The sequence below is a fragment of the Alligator mississippiensis genome, chromosome 1 (assembly GCF_030867095.1).
Source record: "Alligator mississippiensis isolate rAllMis1 chromosome 1, rAllMis1, whole genome shotgun sequence".
NCBI lineage: Eukaryota > Metazoa > Chordata > Crocodylia > Alligatoridae > Alligator > Alligator mississippiensis.
This window is the reverse complement of record NC_081824.1, coordinates 59,705,744-59,721,489: the sequence shown is the minus strand read 5'-3', so window position 1 is coordinate 59,721,489 and position 15,746 is coordinate 59,705,744. Positions and strand designations below refer to the sequence as shown.

At 42.3% G+C, this 15,746-nt stretch overlaps 1 protein-coding gene across 4 annotated transcripts in view; it reads right to left on the bottom strand.

Moving 5' to 3' along the window:
- ADGRB3 (adhesion G protein-coupled receptor B3) overlaps positions 1–15,746 on the bottom strand; it is a 733,084-nt gene that overhangs the window by 278,848 nt on the left and 438,490 nt on the right. For all 4 annotated transcript variants that reach the window (XM_059730831.1, XM_059730825.1, XM_059730832.1 and 1 more), the window contains one exon: positions 8,338–8,440. In XM_059730831.1, coding sequence (XP_059586814.1) covers positions 8,338–8,440 — 103 coding nt within the window. The remainder of the gene's footprint in view (positions 1–8,337; positions 8,441–15,746) is intronic.

Below are 15,746 nucleotides of genomic sequence, written 5' to 3'. Positions count from 1 at the left end.
TGCAAAACAATGCCATTGTGGCCTATGACAACTAGAAGGCACTATGTAAGAGGCAGTAAAGGTGGCACAAATTTTCACCTCCATAACATTGCTAGATTGCTGCTGTTATTGCCCCATGATATAAAAGCAGAGTCTCTGTAAAGTTATGAGTTATAAATTTAAATTTCTTGTAGGACAAAATGGCTTTTTGTTGGGGTCAATTTTGTGTCTCTTAAGGCACAGCATTATTGCCTCTTTCAACAAAACTAATGGAAAAATGTTTCTGATTAAACTAATCATTCACGCAATCTATGGTAATTCCTGATGGTGTCAGGTACTGTAACCTGGGCTAATCTATCTATCACACAGTACCATGGCCAGCCTTATTTTAAAGTTATCCTAATCCCAATATCATCTTGTATTTGAAAATACCCTACTCATCTGTAATTTAAATAAATATAAAATAATTTGATTTCTATGAATAACTGCCTAACTTGTATGTATAATATATAAATATTCACCTATAGAGGCATGTGATGTGGCTACTACCGCACAACACTGATCTCTTCCACAGCATCTTCCTCTGCAGTGCCCCACTTTTCCTGCTTTGTGTGCAGGCCTACTCTAGCACTCTAGTGCCCCCCTTCACTTACCCTAGCCATCAAGTACTGCTGATTTCTATTGCTAACAGCAATGTGGAGCTGCAAATTTGGTGGTGAAGGTAAATGGAGACTGAAGCAGTCCTTGGAATAGAACAGGAACTGGAGACTTTATGGGTGAATGCTGGCATGCAGCAAAAGAATGCACAACACAGAGCAGAGAAAATGCCTCTGTTGCCATGTGACACACTGATCCCCCTACCCAGGGACTGGTTCCAGTCTCTTTGCAGGCCAGATCTGGCCCATGGGCCATAAGTTGTCAACTCCTGACCTATATCTTTTCTGGATATTTTGAGTGGAATTTATTAGCAAATACTTTCTAGTTCAAAAGTAGATTCCAGTAATAGTTTAACCATAAACCACAGGTGTTATTACATACTGATAGGTCTTTTTCACAGTTACTTATTATCCACATTCTTGCTCTGAGCATTGCTGTATCTTGGATGTAGGCATAATGTTGTTTTGTTTGAGTGAGCAGGAGAGAAATAAATTAGCAAAACTAATGAAAGAACATACTCCCATACATACACAAATTTTATTGATTGTCTAAATAGTAAATTATTAATCCACTTAAATGAAGACATTTTGATTGGTGAAGGGCAAACAATAGCTAAATAGCAAAACTTTAAAAGGAACAGCAATAATAAAGTCCCAGAAATGATTGTATGGAATATATCGCCTGGATTTTAATTCCTGTTTATTAATTTAATTTAATTTAATTAATTTTAAAATTAGTCAATTTTATTGACATTGTGATTAATCCTTAAGAAATTAATGTATAACATTTTAGTGTCAACAGATGAAGTAAAACCACTTTCACTTTAATTTATGTGTGTGATGTATAAGGTTCAAAGATAGACTATTGTATATTAAAACAGTATAATTAAATAGATTAAATTGTAATTTTCAGCTGAGGTAAATTACAGCAAAAAGGAAGATGCAGATAACTCAGTCACAAAGTACAAAAAACACATATCAGGGAATGTGCCATTGCCTCTTCAGCAAAAATTCCTTAGGTAAAAAGCTTGAAAGCTTTCTTTGTGAATAGAAAACCACTTCAACGTTAAAATCATTAAATATTGTACTATCAGTTCCTGGTTCCAAAGTTTAAACCAGAGTTCTGCAGCTGGATCTTGAAAGACAAATTTTTGCATTCAGCTAGAATTAAACTGGGCAAAGAAGAAAGAGTGTTACTTTGGGGCTCAGAATAGGTGTTGCTTTTGTCCTGGGACAAGTTGTGCCTTTATTTATCACAGAACAGATAAGTCCTGGGATTGGCATGCATATACATTGCCCTCCTAATCAGGGTTTAGTACAGGGCCAGGGATGGGCAATTACTTGGGCCCATGGGTCACACAGGGAGTTTTGGTGAGCTGTCACAGGCCAGGTCAGCACTCCCTTCCCCACCCTTCCCTGCAACAGCCCACCAAAACTCCCTAACTGGCTCAGCTACATGATTGGCTGGGCAGCTGGAATGGGGCCATGGGCACGTAAGGAGTGGCAACCCAGAGCACGGTGGGCAGGCAGGGCCAGGGCTGGAATTGCAGGGCGTTGACAGCCAGGGGGTGGAGCCTGAGGTAGAGCCATGATCCACTGCCTGCACACCCCTGCAATGGGTGCCAGTTCTGTGGGCAGGAATGTGGATTGCAGATTGTGGCTCTGCCCTGGGCCCTAGCCCTGTGCTATCACTGCCCCAAGATCCTGCCCTGTGATCCTGACCTTGCCTACACATCCCTCTCCCTGCTTGCCTGCAGACCCATCCCATCTGTCTGGCAGCATTGCTTGCCCATGTGGGTCCCATCCCAGGCAGTGAGTGTGGGATGGACAGGTTGGGGTGCCCGGGACCTGCCACGGGCTGGACAAAATCCTTCAGTAGGCCAGATCAAGCCCACAGCTGGTATTTTGCCCACCCTTATTCAGTGAATGGCTGAATGCATGGCCAGTTTTCTCCCAGGAAAAATGCAACATCTATTTGTAGCTCGGGTATGTCTACGTTCACTAGTCAAGAGCCTGAAGAGGCATCACAAATGATGCCTCCAGAAAATTCTGCACATCAAATGGGAAGATCACTACACAAATGCCAGCATCCTTGCTGAAGCCAATGTTAGCAGCACTGAGTCAACCTTTTGTGGACTAAGACTATTGCCAAGGTTATTTTAGTAAGGTGATGATTAACTTAAATGGCTTCCACCTAATCACTTAAATCAGTGGTTACCAATCTGTCGTACGCATACCACCAGTGGTACGCAGACAACTCATCAGTGGTATGCATTAACAGATTTATTATAATTACTTTATATGACAAAAATTTGCTGGTGGTACTCAAGGTTGAATTGAAAAAATTGCTGGTGGTACTTAAGGTTGTATCATTTTAAATTGGTAGTGTGCAGTCTGCCAGAGTTTGGGAACTGCTGACTTAGAGGAAGAAATCACTGCAAATTAGCATTTAACAGGAGTTTGTTGATTCATCACCCTTGTATACCTGCTTTGAGGCATGGGAGCTAGGCTATGTCCAGAAAATGGTGAGTGTGCACTTTACAAGGAAAACTATAGCATGAAGTAATGCCTTGAAAAAGAAGAAAATTTCCTACTGAGAGGAAATTAGGAGACAGACAGTATACTGGATTATTGAATGTTCATGTCTCAAAGGATGCATATATTCCTGTGGTCTTAATGGTTAGGGGCAGACTTTACACATATATTGGTTTAAAGGATCAGAAACTGGTTTAAACCTGGAACAGAACATAAGCTCAGTGCACATAAACCAGTTTCAAAATGGCTGAAACTGGTTTAAGATAAACCTGTTTGAATGTAGTATCAGACTTAGCTAGTTTGGGTCAAAACAGTTTATGCAATGTCTGTCCCAGACCCCTTCCTGGTTTAAGTTAAATCAGAGTCCCCCAGCATCTCAGATGCTTTACAGCCCTGGGCTGGGCTAGGCTCTCTGCTCCAGAGAACAGGGCTGGCCCCACCCTTCTGCTCCGTGGCCAGAGCCCTGGTGGAGACTGCAGGCACTGCAAGGTCTGCCTGGATTTCCCCTGCCTCCCCACCACCCACTTTTGCCACTCACTGCTCAAGCAGGGATCCTGCCCTCCTTTCCATTTCCCACAGCATGGACCCCAGCTGGCATATGGTATGCTAGCTAATGCTGAGAGGAATCTGTGTGTGTTTATCCCCAGACTCACTGGGACAGGATAAAGGCAGACAGGACAGTGTTGGCTTAGGGCTTTTTGAAGCTAATCAACAGGTCAGCTGATAATGTCCCTCCCTTCCTATCTTGGAAAAAACTGTTTAAGAGCTTGAACTAATGAGAAAGGCTTTTGTTTTCTTGATTGGCTGCTAAACACTGTGTTATCAGTTCCCTGTTGCCTCCCTCACCTCTCAGGTTTGCTGCAGACAGTATGAAGTATCAGGGAGAGGGAGATTGAAAATCTCAGTATCATCAACAGATGCATGCACTACTCCACCGCCCCCCTTGCCTCAGAGTGCCAGGGGCTAGGGGATGACAACATTCCTGCCCCTTGAGTAGCGAGCAGGGAAAAGCCTGGGACTATACAGGCAGGGTGAAGGTTCAAACTCTTCCCTAATTAGAGCATCCTGCCTGAGCCTGGCCACACCCTCCCTCAGCTTGGCACTATGGGAGGGAAGGGAAGGCTGCTCTAGTAACCCCTGGCTTGTAGCCTGAGCCACTGCAGGCCTGTGCCTGTGCATTTCCTCAGTCCAGAGGGAATGTCTGTGTACTTGCAAACCAGTCTAACTTAGGCAGGTTAGGCTAACTTGCAAAGATTGGATCAATTCAGGCTCAGTCTTTTTGAATGTCTGTCCCTAGCCAATAGGAAAAAGGAAAAGCTTGTAACTTGGAAAAAGTGCACCACTGGGAGGCAAAAAGTTATTGGCATAGTGTAAGCCCCATAAAATTGAAGAGATGACATATGTAAATAGCCAAATAGGAAACTGTACTTAAACATGCTTTGAGAGCGTGGCTTTCCAGATACAGTGGAGTCTAGTGTTCCTTAGCCTGAGAAAAGCATGAGGGGAAAAACAAGCTCACAGGAGAACTTGCAGGAGGCCCCAACAGAAAGATCATAGTTAGGGTCTCCTTTTTAACCTGTTGAAGCTGACTAGGGACTGCACCTTTGGAGACAGAGGAAGAAGAGGTTATTGGTTATTGTTATGATATTTTCTCTTGCTTGTTTGCTCATATTTCTATCTGCATCTCAACATATGGTCACTGTTTTCTTATACTTGTTCTTGTTTTTTCTTTATAATAAGCCCTGTTTGTTACCTTTTTACAAACCACTTGCAGTCAGTTATATTTGTGATTCAAGAGTATCTGACCATATAGGCTTGCCTATTCTATAGAAAGAGGGATCCATCTTTTCTGACACATAATCAGACAAGGGTATGATCCATCTAGATGGCAATTCCCCTCTGCTAAGTGCTGGGCAGGCCTGAGCAAGACAGGTAGAGCTGAGACACCACAGGCCAATAAATTGACCTCTGGTACACCTCAGCTAGTTCTCAGTGGTCAAACAGTAGACAGCAGAGAGGGGTTTAGGAGAAAAGGGCACCCAATGTGTGGAAGTAGCCTGGAAATGTCTCAAAGGTACATCCAGGCTCCAACTAGAGCCAGGGCATGTCATAGTATCATTTGTGTCTGAGTGAGGAGGATTTTCACCTGGCAGGACAGAGCCAGACTCTGTTGCCAGGAGCGTCTATGTGTTTTACCTTAAAAAAGGTATTATTTAAAAAACAAAGTAACTCAAAATCTTTGAGGTTGATTAGGATCCAGCTCACTGACCTCAGCAAAGGGCTTTTTGTACATAGACTGAATTTCTGGAATAGGGCCTTAAACTGGATACAACTTTCAGATGTTTGGAACAAAATGTGTGAAAAATGGGCCAAAAAACAGTGCTAGTTTTAGCATCTATTGGCAAAAGTATTGTCATCTTGCTAGCTCAGCATTTCCTAGCCCTGTTCTAATACAGTAGATGTTAATATCCTGTTACAGAAAGATGAACGTAGCCAGATGACAATCAATGTCCTGCATTTCCGTTACTGAAATAAAGCTAATGAACTTTTTAAAAAGTGCTGGCAAATGTGCAAAAACTGGGTTTGTAAGTACTACAAAGAATAAGAGAATAAACAATCTGAAGAAAGAGGCCATTTTTTAAAGTCTTGCAGAGATATTGAATTAACCTTCCCTTAGCCTACCTTTGTTTGTGTTGTGCTGTATTTTATTGGTTGTGCTGGGTTATCAATTGATTTCAACACTGATACAAAGCTTACTGATATAACTGTGATTATTTCTTGCTTCTTATCTAACAGTAATGATCAAAGTCAATACAATCTTCTAATTTCCCTCCACTCATATGCCTTATGGTCTTGTGATTGACCATTCATAACAATTTAAGTTAAAAAACAATAAAACAATATTGTAGTGTTCATGATCCATGAAAGTAACATCAATAATGATCTATGAAAGTAACTCCAAAATGAATATTAAATTACTTTTAAAAAAATCCAATATCTTGATGCATCATTAGCTTATCTGAAGAACAGGGCAATCTGACATATCTAAATACTGTAAAGCAAACATATCTTGCAAAATAAATTCTAATAAATAGATATGAAGTCTTGGGCTCTAACTTCATGTCCCTTTTTGGTCCACATCACAAAAAATTCCAAATTATTTTTAGAAAATTTCTGGTCCTAGCACTACCAGATATCTATTTTTCCATTAACCCATGCTGGAACTAAAACACTGGCTACAAGAATAAACAGGTTTTATATGCTGCCTCACTGGTATGCATCAACACTATCTTAAACAGATTATCTTTAAAAATCAGAAGTTAACTCAGGTTCCATCCTTGTTCCATTCCTGACTTTTATGATAAAATTTACATTGAGGTTAGGGACAGAAGTTACACATAAACGGATTGAAGTGATCAGAAACTGGTTTAAACCTGTAACAGAACAGATGTTCAGTATACATAAACCAGTTTTAAAATGGTTGAAACCAGTTTGAGATAAACCTGGTTGAATGTAGTATCAAACTTAACAGATTTGTCTCAAACCAGTTTATTCAATGTCTGTCCCAGACCCCTAGCTGGTTTAAGTTAAATCAGACTCCCCGGCATCCTGGCATGCTCTCTGGGCTGGGGGAGGGGTGCTCTCTGCTCCACAGCAGGGCTGGCCCCTCCCCTCCCCTCTGCTCCCTGGCTGCAGCTCTGGCACAGACTGCAGGTACAGCAGGGTCTGCCTGGCTTCCCCCTACCCTACTCCCTTCACTGCTTGCTGCTTAAGCAGGAATCCCCTACTCCCATCTCCCACAGCACAGCCCCCAGTCCCATGGACCCTAGGCATGTCGTATGCTAGCTAATGTCAAGAGGTATCTGGGTGTGTCTCCTGTTTCACTGGGACAGGCAGACAGAACAGTGACTGCTTAGGGCTTTTTGGAGATAATCAACAGGTTAGCTGGTAAGCTGTTTAAGAAGAGTTTGAACTAATGAAGAGAGGCTATTGTTTTGCTAATGAGGTGATAAACACTGTTATCAACTCTCTGCTGACCTGCTTGTCTGTCAGCTTGCTGCAAACAGTATAAAGAAGCAGGGATAGGGAGATTGAAAAGCTTCATATCATCCACAGACACATGCACTGCACACCTGCTCTTGCCTCAGAGTGCTAGCAGGGGGGTGGGGGCTGGCAGCACTCCTGCCCCTTCAGCAGCCAGTGGAGAAAAGCTGGGGATGGTGCAGGCAGGGGAAAAGCTGGGGATGGTGCAGGCAGGGTGAGGGTTTACACTCCTCCCTAATCAGAGTGTCCTGCTGGGGCCTTGTCACCCCCCTCTCCCCCCCGCATAGCACAGCACTCTCAAAGAGAAGTGATGGCTGCTTTAGTACCCCCTGGCTTCTAGCCTGAGCCACTGCAGGCATGTACCTGAATTTCCTCAGTCCAGAGGGAATGTCTGTCCATTTACAAACCAGTTCAGCCTAGCTAGATTAGACTAACCTGCAAAGATTGAATTGATTCAGGCTCAGGCTTTTTGAATATCTGTCCCTTAGTGACAATTGTGATAGCCTTGATACCTGATTACTGGGAACTAAATGAGATCAGTAACTCCATTTCATGCTGCCCATGATGTTTTACTGTAGATATTTACAATGCTGTGTGCCCTTTAATACTAAGTATAACATTGCTTTTTTTTTGGTTTAAAAATACTTTGAACGGAAGATGAAAAAAAGAAGAAAAATAACTGCATGAAGGACCTTTTGAATTTATAGAAGTTGCAAACTAAACTAGAAGAAGGCTGAATTTTCATATTCTGCTAGTGAAGGTAACATATGAATTAGCTTTTGATATATCACATAATAGAAAGAAAGAGGGAGAAAGGTCTTGAGGTATGAGTTGTGCTATGACCTTATCTGGTAACAAAAGAGAAACCAATGAATAAATACCACATTTTACATTGTATCCATCAAAGCAGTTGGTATTTAAATGAAAATTTCAAAAATGCCAGAAACAAAGGCCAGGACTGTGCTGTATACATATATCATGCAAACATTCTATTTAGTATAGGAATTACTTCTCTGTGCTTTATTTTTACTAGATACATTGCTCTTGTTACTAGCAATACTTTTAAAAAGCTAAGATAAGGTGAATACAATTAAAGATAATTATTCACAGCATAAGTACTTACATTAGACAGGTGTGCCAACTCTATCTCTAGAAAGGAGTCAGTAGTTTTAGGTTCAGGCCTTATAGTGACAACGATGATTTTGGAATTAACAACAGTAAAATTTCTGAAAAATAATGATTAAAAGCAAAAGATTAAAGTTAGTATCAACAGGCAGTTATAATTTCATCAAATTAAAATGAATACCTTGTGGAAGTTTTCAAGCAGCATCAGTGCATAAGGATTAGGTTAGAAAATAAGTTTGTTTTAGACTGGTAAATATAGTCACTCATATTACCAACTGTACGAAACACAGCAAAGATTAGAGTGCAACCATAGTAACAGAAGTGCTATTTCTTGCGATGATTCACTGATTAAAAAGAAAGATTGATAACTCAAACCTTCAGGCAATCTTTAAATGCACTACATTCATTTATCTAAAGGTAGACCAAGTACTCTTGTTTTACAAGGGACAGAGCATCTTTCTTTCAAACTGCTTGCCTCGGCCTTTTTTTCTGATTGCTAACTATAAGAACGTGAAGATGGATGAAGGCATTGGGAAAGTCTATGAGGCAGATATTCTTGTGTATATGCAGAGGAAGGCTATTTATAATTATTGAAAAATCATTTTAATTTTAGTACATGTATGAGTGGCTGCATATTCAATAGTCCTGTTAGTGTGAAGTCAGGCAGAAGGCAGGGTGGATTTGCACCTTATAGACTAACTAAATCAGAGATGCATAGAATCAGCTTTCATAAGCAGAGGGTTTACTTCAGACCCATCATCAGATACTATGAAGGGACTGAAGGAGGTAGAGCTGATAAATAGGAAGTAGTGATTAGAACACAAAGGGCAGGCAAGGGGAAAGGAAAAAGGAGAGGAAGCTGCTGAGAGAGACAAGGTGGTTAGGAGAGAAAAAAGAAGTTAGCCTATTGAGGGATGTGGGATTTATAAAAAGATAATCCAGGTAATGGGATAAGAATCCATAACCTTGGTTTGGACCACACTTAACACAGTTCAGTCTGTGGATGATTTCTTGTTCTTGTTTCTGGTATTGATGTCAGATCAGTGTTCATTCATTCTTACAAGTAAGGATTGTGCAATGTAGACAGCATTTCTTTGTCACCTACAGCTGCCATCCTGAACACCTCAGACATATCATAAGTAACCTCCAATCCCTCCTGGAAAATGGTGACTATCTCAAGCCAGCCACAGGGGACAAAATGGTTTGCTTTCAGGCAGCTCCCCAACCATGAACAGCATCTCTCCAGGAACAGACAATGTAACTCTTATTCTCACCAAGGCACCAGGCCTTGGGCTGGATTGAGTTGCCAGGCATATCCCCTCATCAGTACAGGCTGAATCATCACTGGACCAAATAATATGGATTGTAATAGCCGATGTTCATTTCCCTGCACCTTTACCAATGTCACCATGTATGCCATAACCTGCTTACAGTACCTGACAGTATCCTCTGTTCTACAATACCTACATTGGACAGACAATCAATCCCTACGTGTAAGAATGAATGAACACTGATTTGACATCAATATTAGAGAGACAGATATGCCCATGGCAGAACACTTTAACCTTCCTGGACGTTTCATTGCTTATCTCAGGGTAGCGGTTCCTAGACAACAAAAATTTAAAACTAAATTGAACAGGAAATTGTGGAATTCTAAGCCTGTTACTTGGATTACCTATTATAAACCCTGTATCCCTCATTGGGTTAACTGTTTTATTTTCCTCTCTCCTACCTGCCTTGCCTCTCTCAGCAGTGCCCCCTCTTTTTTCTTTTTTCTACACATCCAAATGTATTTTAACAGCTAAATGTTAACATCCTGTAGTTTAGGAACCTGATCTAAGCCAATTAAAGACAATCATTGCTCTTCCATTGATATGTTTTAGATTAAGTTGATAATAATCTCACTTTAAAGTAGACTTGTTCTCTTAAAATAGTATTTTGTTATAGGTTTTCTATTTCTCATACCATCTCCATATCTGTCATTACAGAGAAAATATTTTATTGTCACCTTTTGTGACAGAATCCAGTACTTATCAAGGGATATCTGTGCTAGTGTACACAGATGTTTACATGATATCTATAATCCAGGCTGCCTGTGACCCCTCAGGCCCAAAGGAATCATCAGATGATGGCTGCAATTTTTCTGGTGACCCTGACACAATTTTGTTCATGCCTTTATGCTCCCGTTTCCCCTATACTCAGTAATGATAAGTCCAAATGTACATAGGAGCACATATTAATACAAAAGGCTTTACCATTTATCACAGAAAAGTCTAGATAATATAGATTTCTTTACAATAACAGGACATCAAAATGATATTCTATTTTTAAATTTGCCCTATGGGAGCAGTGTTTGGGAGTGGATTCCATTTTACTGGAGCACTGAGATATGAAATGCTATTTCTACAATATTAGTAATTTAGCACTACTAACAAGAAAGAATAAAACCATTTTTTTTCCAAAGCAGGGCATGAATTCTACGCTTTAAATTTATTTGGACAAATTATACAATGTGAGCTTGGATATTTAAATAGATACTAGTTCTTTAATGAAATAAAAAATGCCTTTTTGGTTAACCTCTGACTTTTTCATTTTGGTAACACTCTAGATTAAGACAAATCTATACACCTTTTGACAGTAACTTCTTTAGCACTATCACATAAGAGTAATAGGCAATTTTCAAATGCACTATATATAGAATTGTGAAGCTACTGAGATTGTTAATATGAGTATTTTTGTCAATTCTGCATGCATTTTGTAGAAAGTATATAATTAAATGCATGGTGTAATTTAAAGGAAAACAACCCTAAATCTTCAGGACATACTGATTTTCTTTTACATATCTACAAACTACAAAACTAGTTTACTAGCCTCTAAATATTACATCAGTTTTGCTCAGTTTACATAAGTGATTACTAATTTATATTTAGTCAAAAACTGTGACTGATTAATGTTTCCTGGCTGTGTCCAATATTGGGTTTATAATTTTATAGATTCAATCTTTATATACATATAAAGTATGTAATATATTTCTGCACATTCCCTGTATATAACTAAAGAGTGACATTATTCTTTGAAACTTTTGTTCAATGAGAATCTAGTTATAGTAAAAATATGTGAAACAGGAAACAAGTGAAAACTGGATGAAAGGCAGAGTAAATGAGTCAGCAATACATACTAAGCATGCCAAAATTCATCTTAGTGAAGAGAAAAATATCAGAGAAATATATGTAATATAGGTCTATTGGCTGTTCAGAGCAATGTATCACTGAGGATGAATCCTAGGGCATGTCCAGACGAGCGTGAATGTACAATATGCAGCACCACAGACCCATCTGCAGCACCACACACCTTACATGCCTGACACACAGGGGAGATCCCAGGGTCAAAAAAACCTGCCCCTAAAAAAAGCAGGGCAGTGCACATGGCAGCAGTGTGTGCCACTCAAAACTAGAGCCTGGTCAGCTGAAGCCACACTCTTGCTGTTGGCCAGCTCCTTGCTGCAGGACCTGCATGGCTGCAGCTCCCAGAGGGCCCCAGGAGCCCAGAGCATGAGTGACACAGGTGTTCTCTGTAGCAGTGATACACATTATACCTCTATGGTCTTTCTCCAGGGAAACACACATTCCCATTCATAGGGACATGCTCCTAATGTCCAAAGACCTTAGATATATTTTCAGATGTGAATTTATAATGGTATTTCAAAAAATCCACTTATGGCATCAAAACATTTATAGGTAAGCTGCATTTAGTACATAGATAACAGAATATTTATACCACCTCACTCTTATTTGTACCATTATAAGTAGAAGTAGAGATTTCATGATGATGTGATATAGATTGCAGAGTTTTTTTTTTTCCTTTGGAACAATGAAAGGTTAATCATGTTACTGAAGAGAGGCAATGATAGGAGCAAGGTTATCCCAAGCAAATAGAGCCATTGTTCATCACAATATCATCATGTATTATGTAAATGCCATATATATGCTTCAGGAAATGAATATTTTAGAAAGGTTTTAACACTCTGTCTCCAGCTCTACAAATCACCTGAACTGTCCTATGGGGCTAAGGACAGTGTAGCAAGGGGCAAGCTCAACACCAGATCTCCTGCTGGCCCGCCCACCTGTTTCAGTGTATCTACCTAGTCGTGCCTGCCACGTCTTTGTTGTTTTCATAAACTGTTGGTATAATGTGGGAGACTGCCCATTATTGCCCCAATGCCATGAGGCGCTATCTGCAGCTCTGTTCCTCCCCTGCACCACAACCCAAGCCTCTCAGATGGCATCCAGATTAATATTACTCCCAGTCTGAGACTGGAGGAACTGAGTCCAAAATTGGGCTCCACAAACACACACATTCAAACCACCTCCCCTTTCACAAGAGGCCTCTTCCACTCTGCCCCTCTCTCACAGGGGCCTCTGGCATACTGCCTGTTAATGGGTCACACTCCACTGCCCTGCTCCTTCTTGAGCGGCCCCTCTTGGGCCATCAGGCTTTGTTACTCCCATACTGGCCTTGCCACATAGAACCTTTGGTTCCTGCATGTTCCCCTATTCTATGTGGGCTGTCCTTATGCCAAACCCTGGGCTAATTCTGCTCCAAGCCTCTCACTGGGCACATCTTCTCATGGGGCTGGCCCTTGAGCCGTCCTTCAAGTTTGTTCTCATTCGACCCTACTCAGTACGCCCCTTGGGATGTCCTTCAGATCTACTCCAACTTCAGCCCTACAGAGCCCCCTCACACGCATAGTCCTTCAGGCCTACTCACACTTCAGTCCTACTCTGTGTGGGGACTCCCACTGTTCTCCATACTACCCACTCTGGGGTCTCTGGGACCTTATATCCCTGCTAGGCTCAGGTGCCTACTCGTGGGCATACCTGGCCCCTACTACTTCCCCAGCTGCCTCCAAAACCCACCTGAAGATGGGGGCTGGGGTTAAGGTGCCCCTCCTCACCTTTCACCGGGGAAGTAACTGGCCTGGCATTTCCTGGGGACTCCCATGCCACCAGGAGCCCCACCAGGCCACCCTTCCCAAACAGGGTGCAGTTTTAGGTCATGGCCACGACCAGGAGCCTCCAAACCATCCCTGTAAGCTCCTGCCCTTACCTTCAAGATTGTTCCTGCTGCAGCTCAGCTAGGCGATGTTTCTGTCTGGACTGCTAGCAGTGAACTACTCTGGTTATATAGGCAACCAGAGTTCTAAAATGGCAGCCATAATCAAGCACCTGCTGGCTGTTTGGCTCAGCCCTTAAAGTGGCAGGCACCAACAGTGCCCTGCCAAAGACAGACATTCAAAAAGTCAGAGCCTGAATTAATTCAATCTTTGCACTTTAGTCTAACCTGCCTAGGTTGAACCAATTTGTAACAATACAGACATTCCTTGTGGACTGAGGAAATGTGGGCACATGCCTGCGGTTGCTCAGGCCAGTAGCTGGGGGGCACTAAAGCATGTCCTCAGCTGCAAGGAAGCTGTGCTGGAGGGGTGTGGTCAGCCCGGGCAGCAGCCTTGGCTGAACTAGCCCAGGCTTTAAACTAAGCTTGCCAGGGGAAGGGCGGACAACCATCAGTGCAAGCTCACCAAGCATCAACCACAGGCTCAAGGGAACCCACTCCTACCCTAGCCCAGGAATGGAGATTTTACAGGAGTGCAAGGAAGCCTAGGGCCTCCAACAACACACTTGCTTGTCTGTACACAAATGCCAGGAGCTTGGGGAATAAACAGGAGGAACTGGTCCTTCTCCTAAACAGCAATGACTATGATCTTATAGGGATAACAGAGACCTGGTGGGGCTCCTCCTTTGACTGGACCATGGGTATAAATGGCTATACCATGTACAGGAGAGATGGTGCTGAAAAAAGGGACAGGGGTGTAGCTCTCTATGTGAAGAAGCAGTACACTTCTTTACAAGCAGAGATTGGTACCAAAGGAAGAGGACTGGAGACCCTCTGGGTTAGAATATGAGGGAAACATAGTGAAGGGGACACAATGGTAGGAGCCTACTACAGACATCCAAATCAGGAACAAGAGCTTGACCATGAATTTGCTAGGGAACTGGCTGAGGCTGCATGCTCTCCATGCATGTCTGTCATGGGAGACTTTAACTACCTGGACATCTCATGAGAAGAGCACTCAGCCAAATACTATGTCCTCAGATGCAAGCTGTGCTGAAGGGGTGTGGCCAGCCCAGGCACTAGCCTTGGCTGAACTAGCCCAGGCTTTAAACTAAGCTTGGGACACACTTGGGCTGTCCTGGGACCTATACTATTCAACATTTTCATTAATGATGTGGACATTGGTATCAGAAATGGACTGGCCAACTTTGCCAACAACACCAAACTTTGGGGTAAAGCGTCCACACCTGAGGACAGGAGAGTGATCCAGGATGACCTTGACAGGCTCAGGAAATGGGTGGATGAGAACCTGATGGTGTTTAACACTGAAAAATGTAAGGTTCTCCACCTTGGGAGGAAAAACCTGCAGCATGCTTATAGACTTGGTAGGGCTACGCTGGCTAGCACTATGGATGAAAGGGACTTGGGGGTCATGATTGACCACAAGATGAACATGAGACATCAATGTGATGCTGCAGCTAGTAAAACAAGCAAAATGCTGGCTTGCATTCATAGATGCTTCTCAAGCAAATCCCAGGATGTCATTCTCCTGTTGTACTCAGCCTTGGTGAGGCTGCAGCTAGAGTACTGCATCCAGTTTTGGGCTCCACAATTAAAAAAGGATGTAGGGAAGCTAGAGAGAGTACAGAGGCAAGCCATGCACATGATCAGAGGTCAGGAAAACAGACCTTATGGTGAGAGGCTGAGAGCCATGGGACTCTTCAGCCTGGAAAAACACAGGCTCAGGGGTGATCTGGTGGCCACCTATAAGTTTATCAGGGGTGCTCACTAGGATCTGGGGGAACATCTGTTCACCAAAGCACCCCAAGGGATGACAAGATTGAATGGTCACAAACTCCTCCATGACCATTTCAGGCTGGACATAAGGAAGAACTTCTTTACTGTCCGAGCCCCCAAGGTTTGGAATAGACTGCCACCAGAGGTGGTTCAAGCACCTACTTTGAACATCTTCAAGAGACAGTTGGATGTTTATCTTGATGGGATCCTATGATCTCTGCTGACTTCCTGCCACTGGGGTAGGGGGTTGGACTCGATGATCTTCCAAGGTCCCTTCTAGCCCTAATGTCTATGAAATCTATGAAATCTGATCAGTCACAAAGCTTCCTCACATGCATGGATGAGCTCTACCTGTATCAAGTTGATGGGCCAACAAGAGGTAAGACACTGCTGGACCTGGGGATGATCTAGTCAGAGATCTAAGAATCGATGGGAAGCTGGAATACAGTGACCATGAGCTGATCACTTTGACTATAAAGCTAACTTTCTTAAACTCAG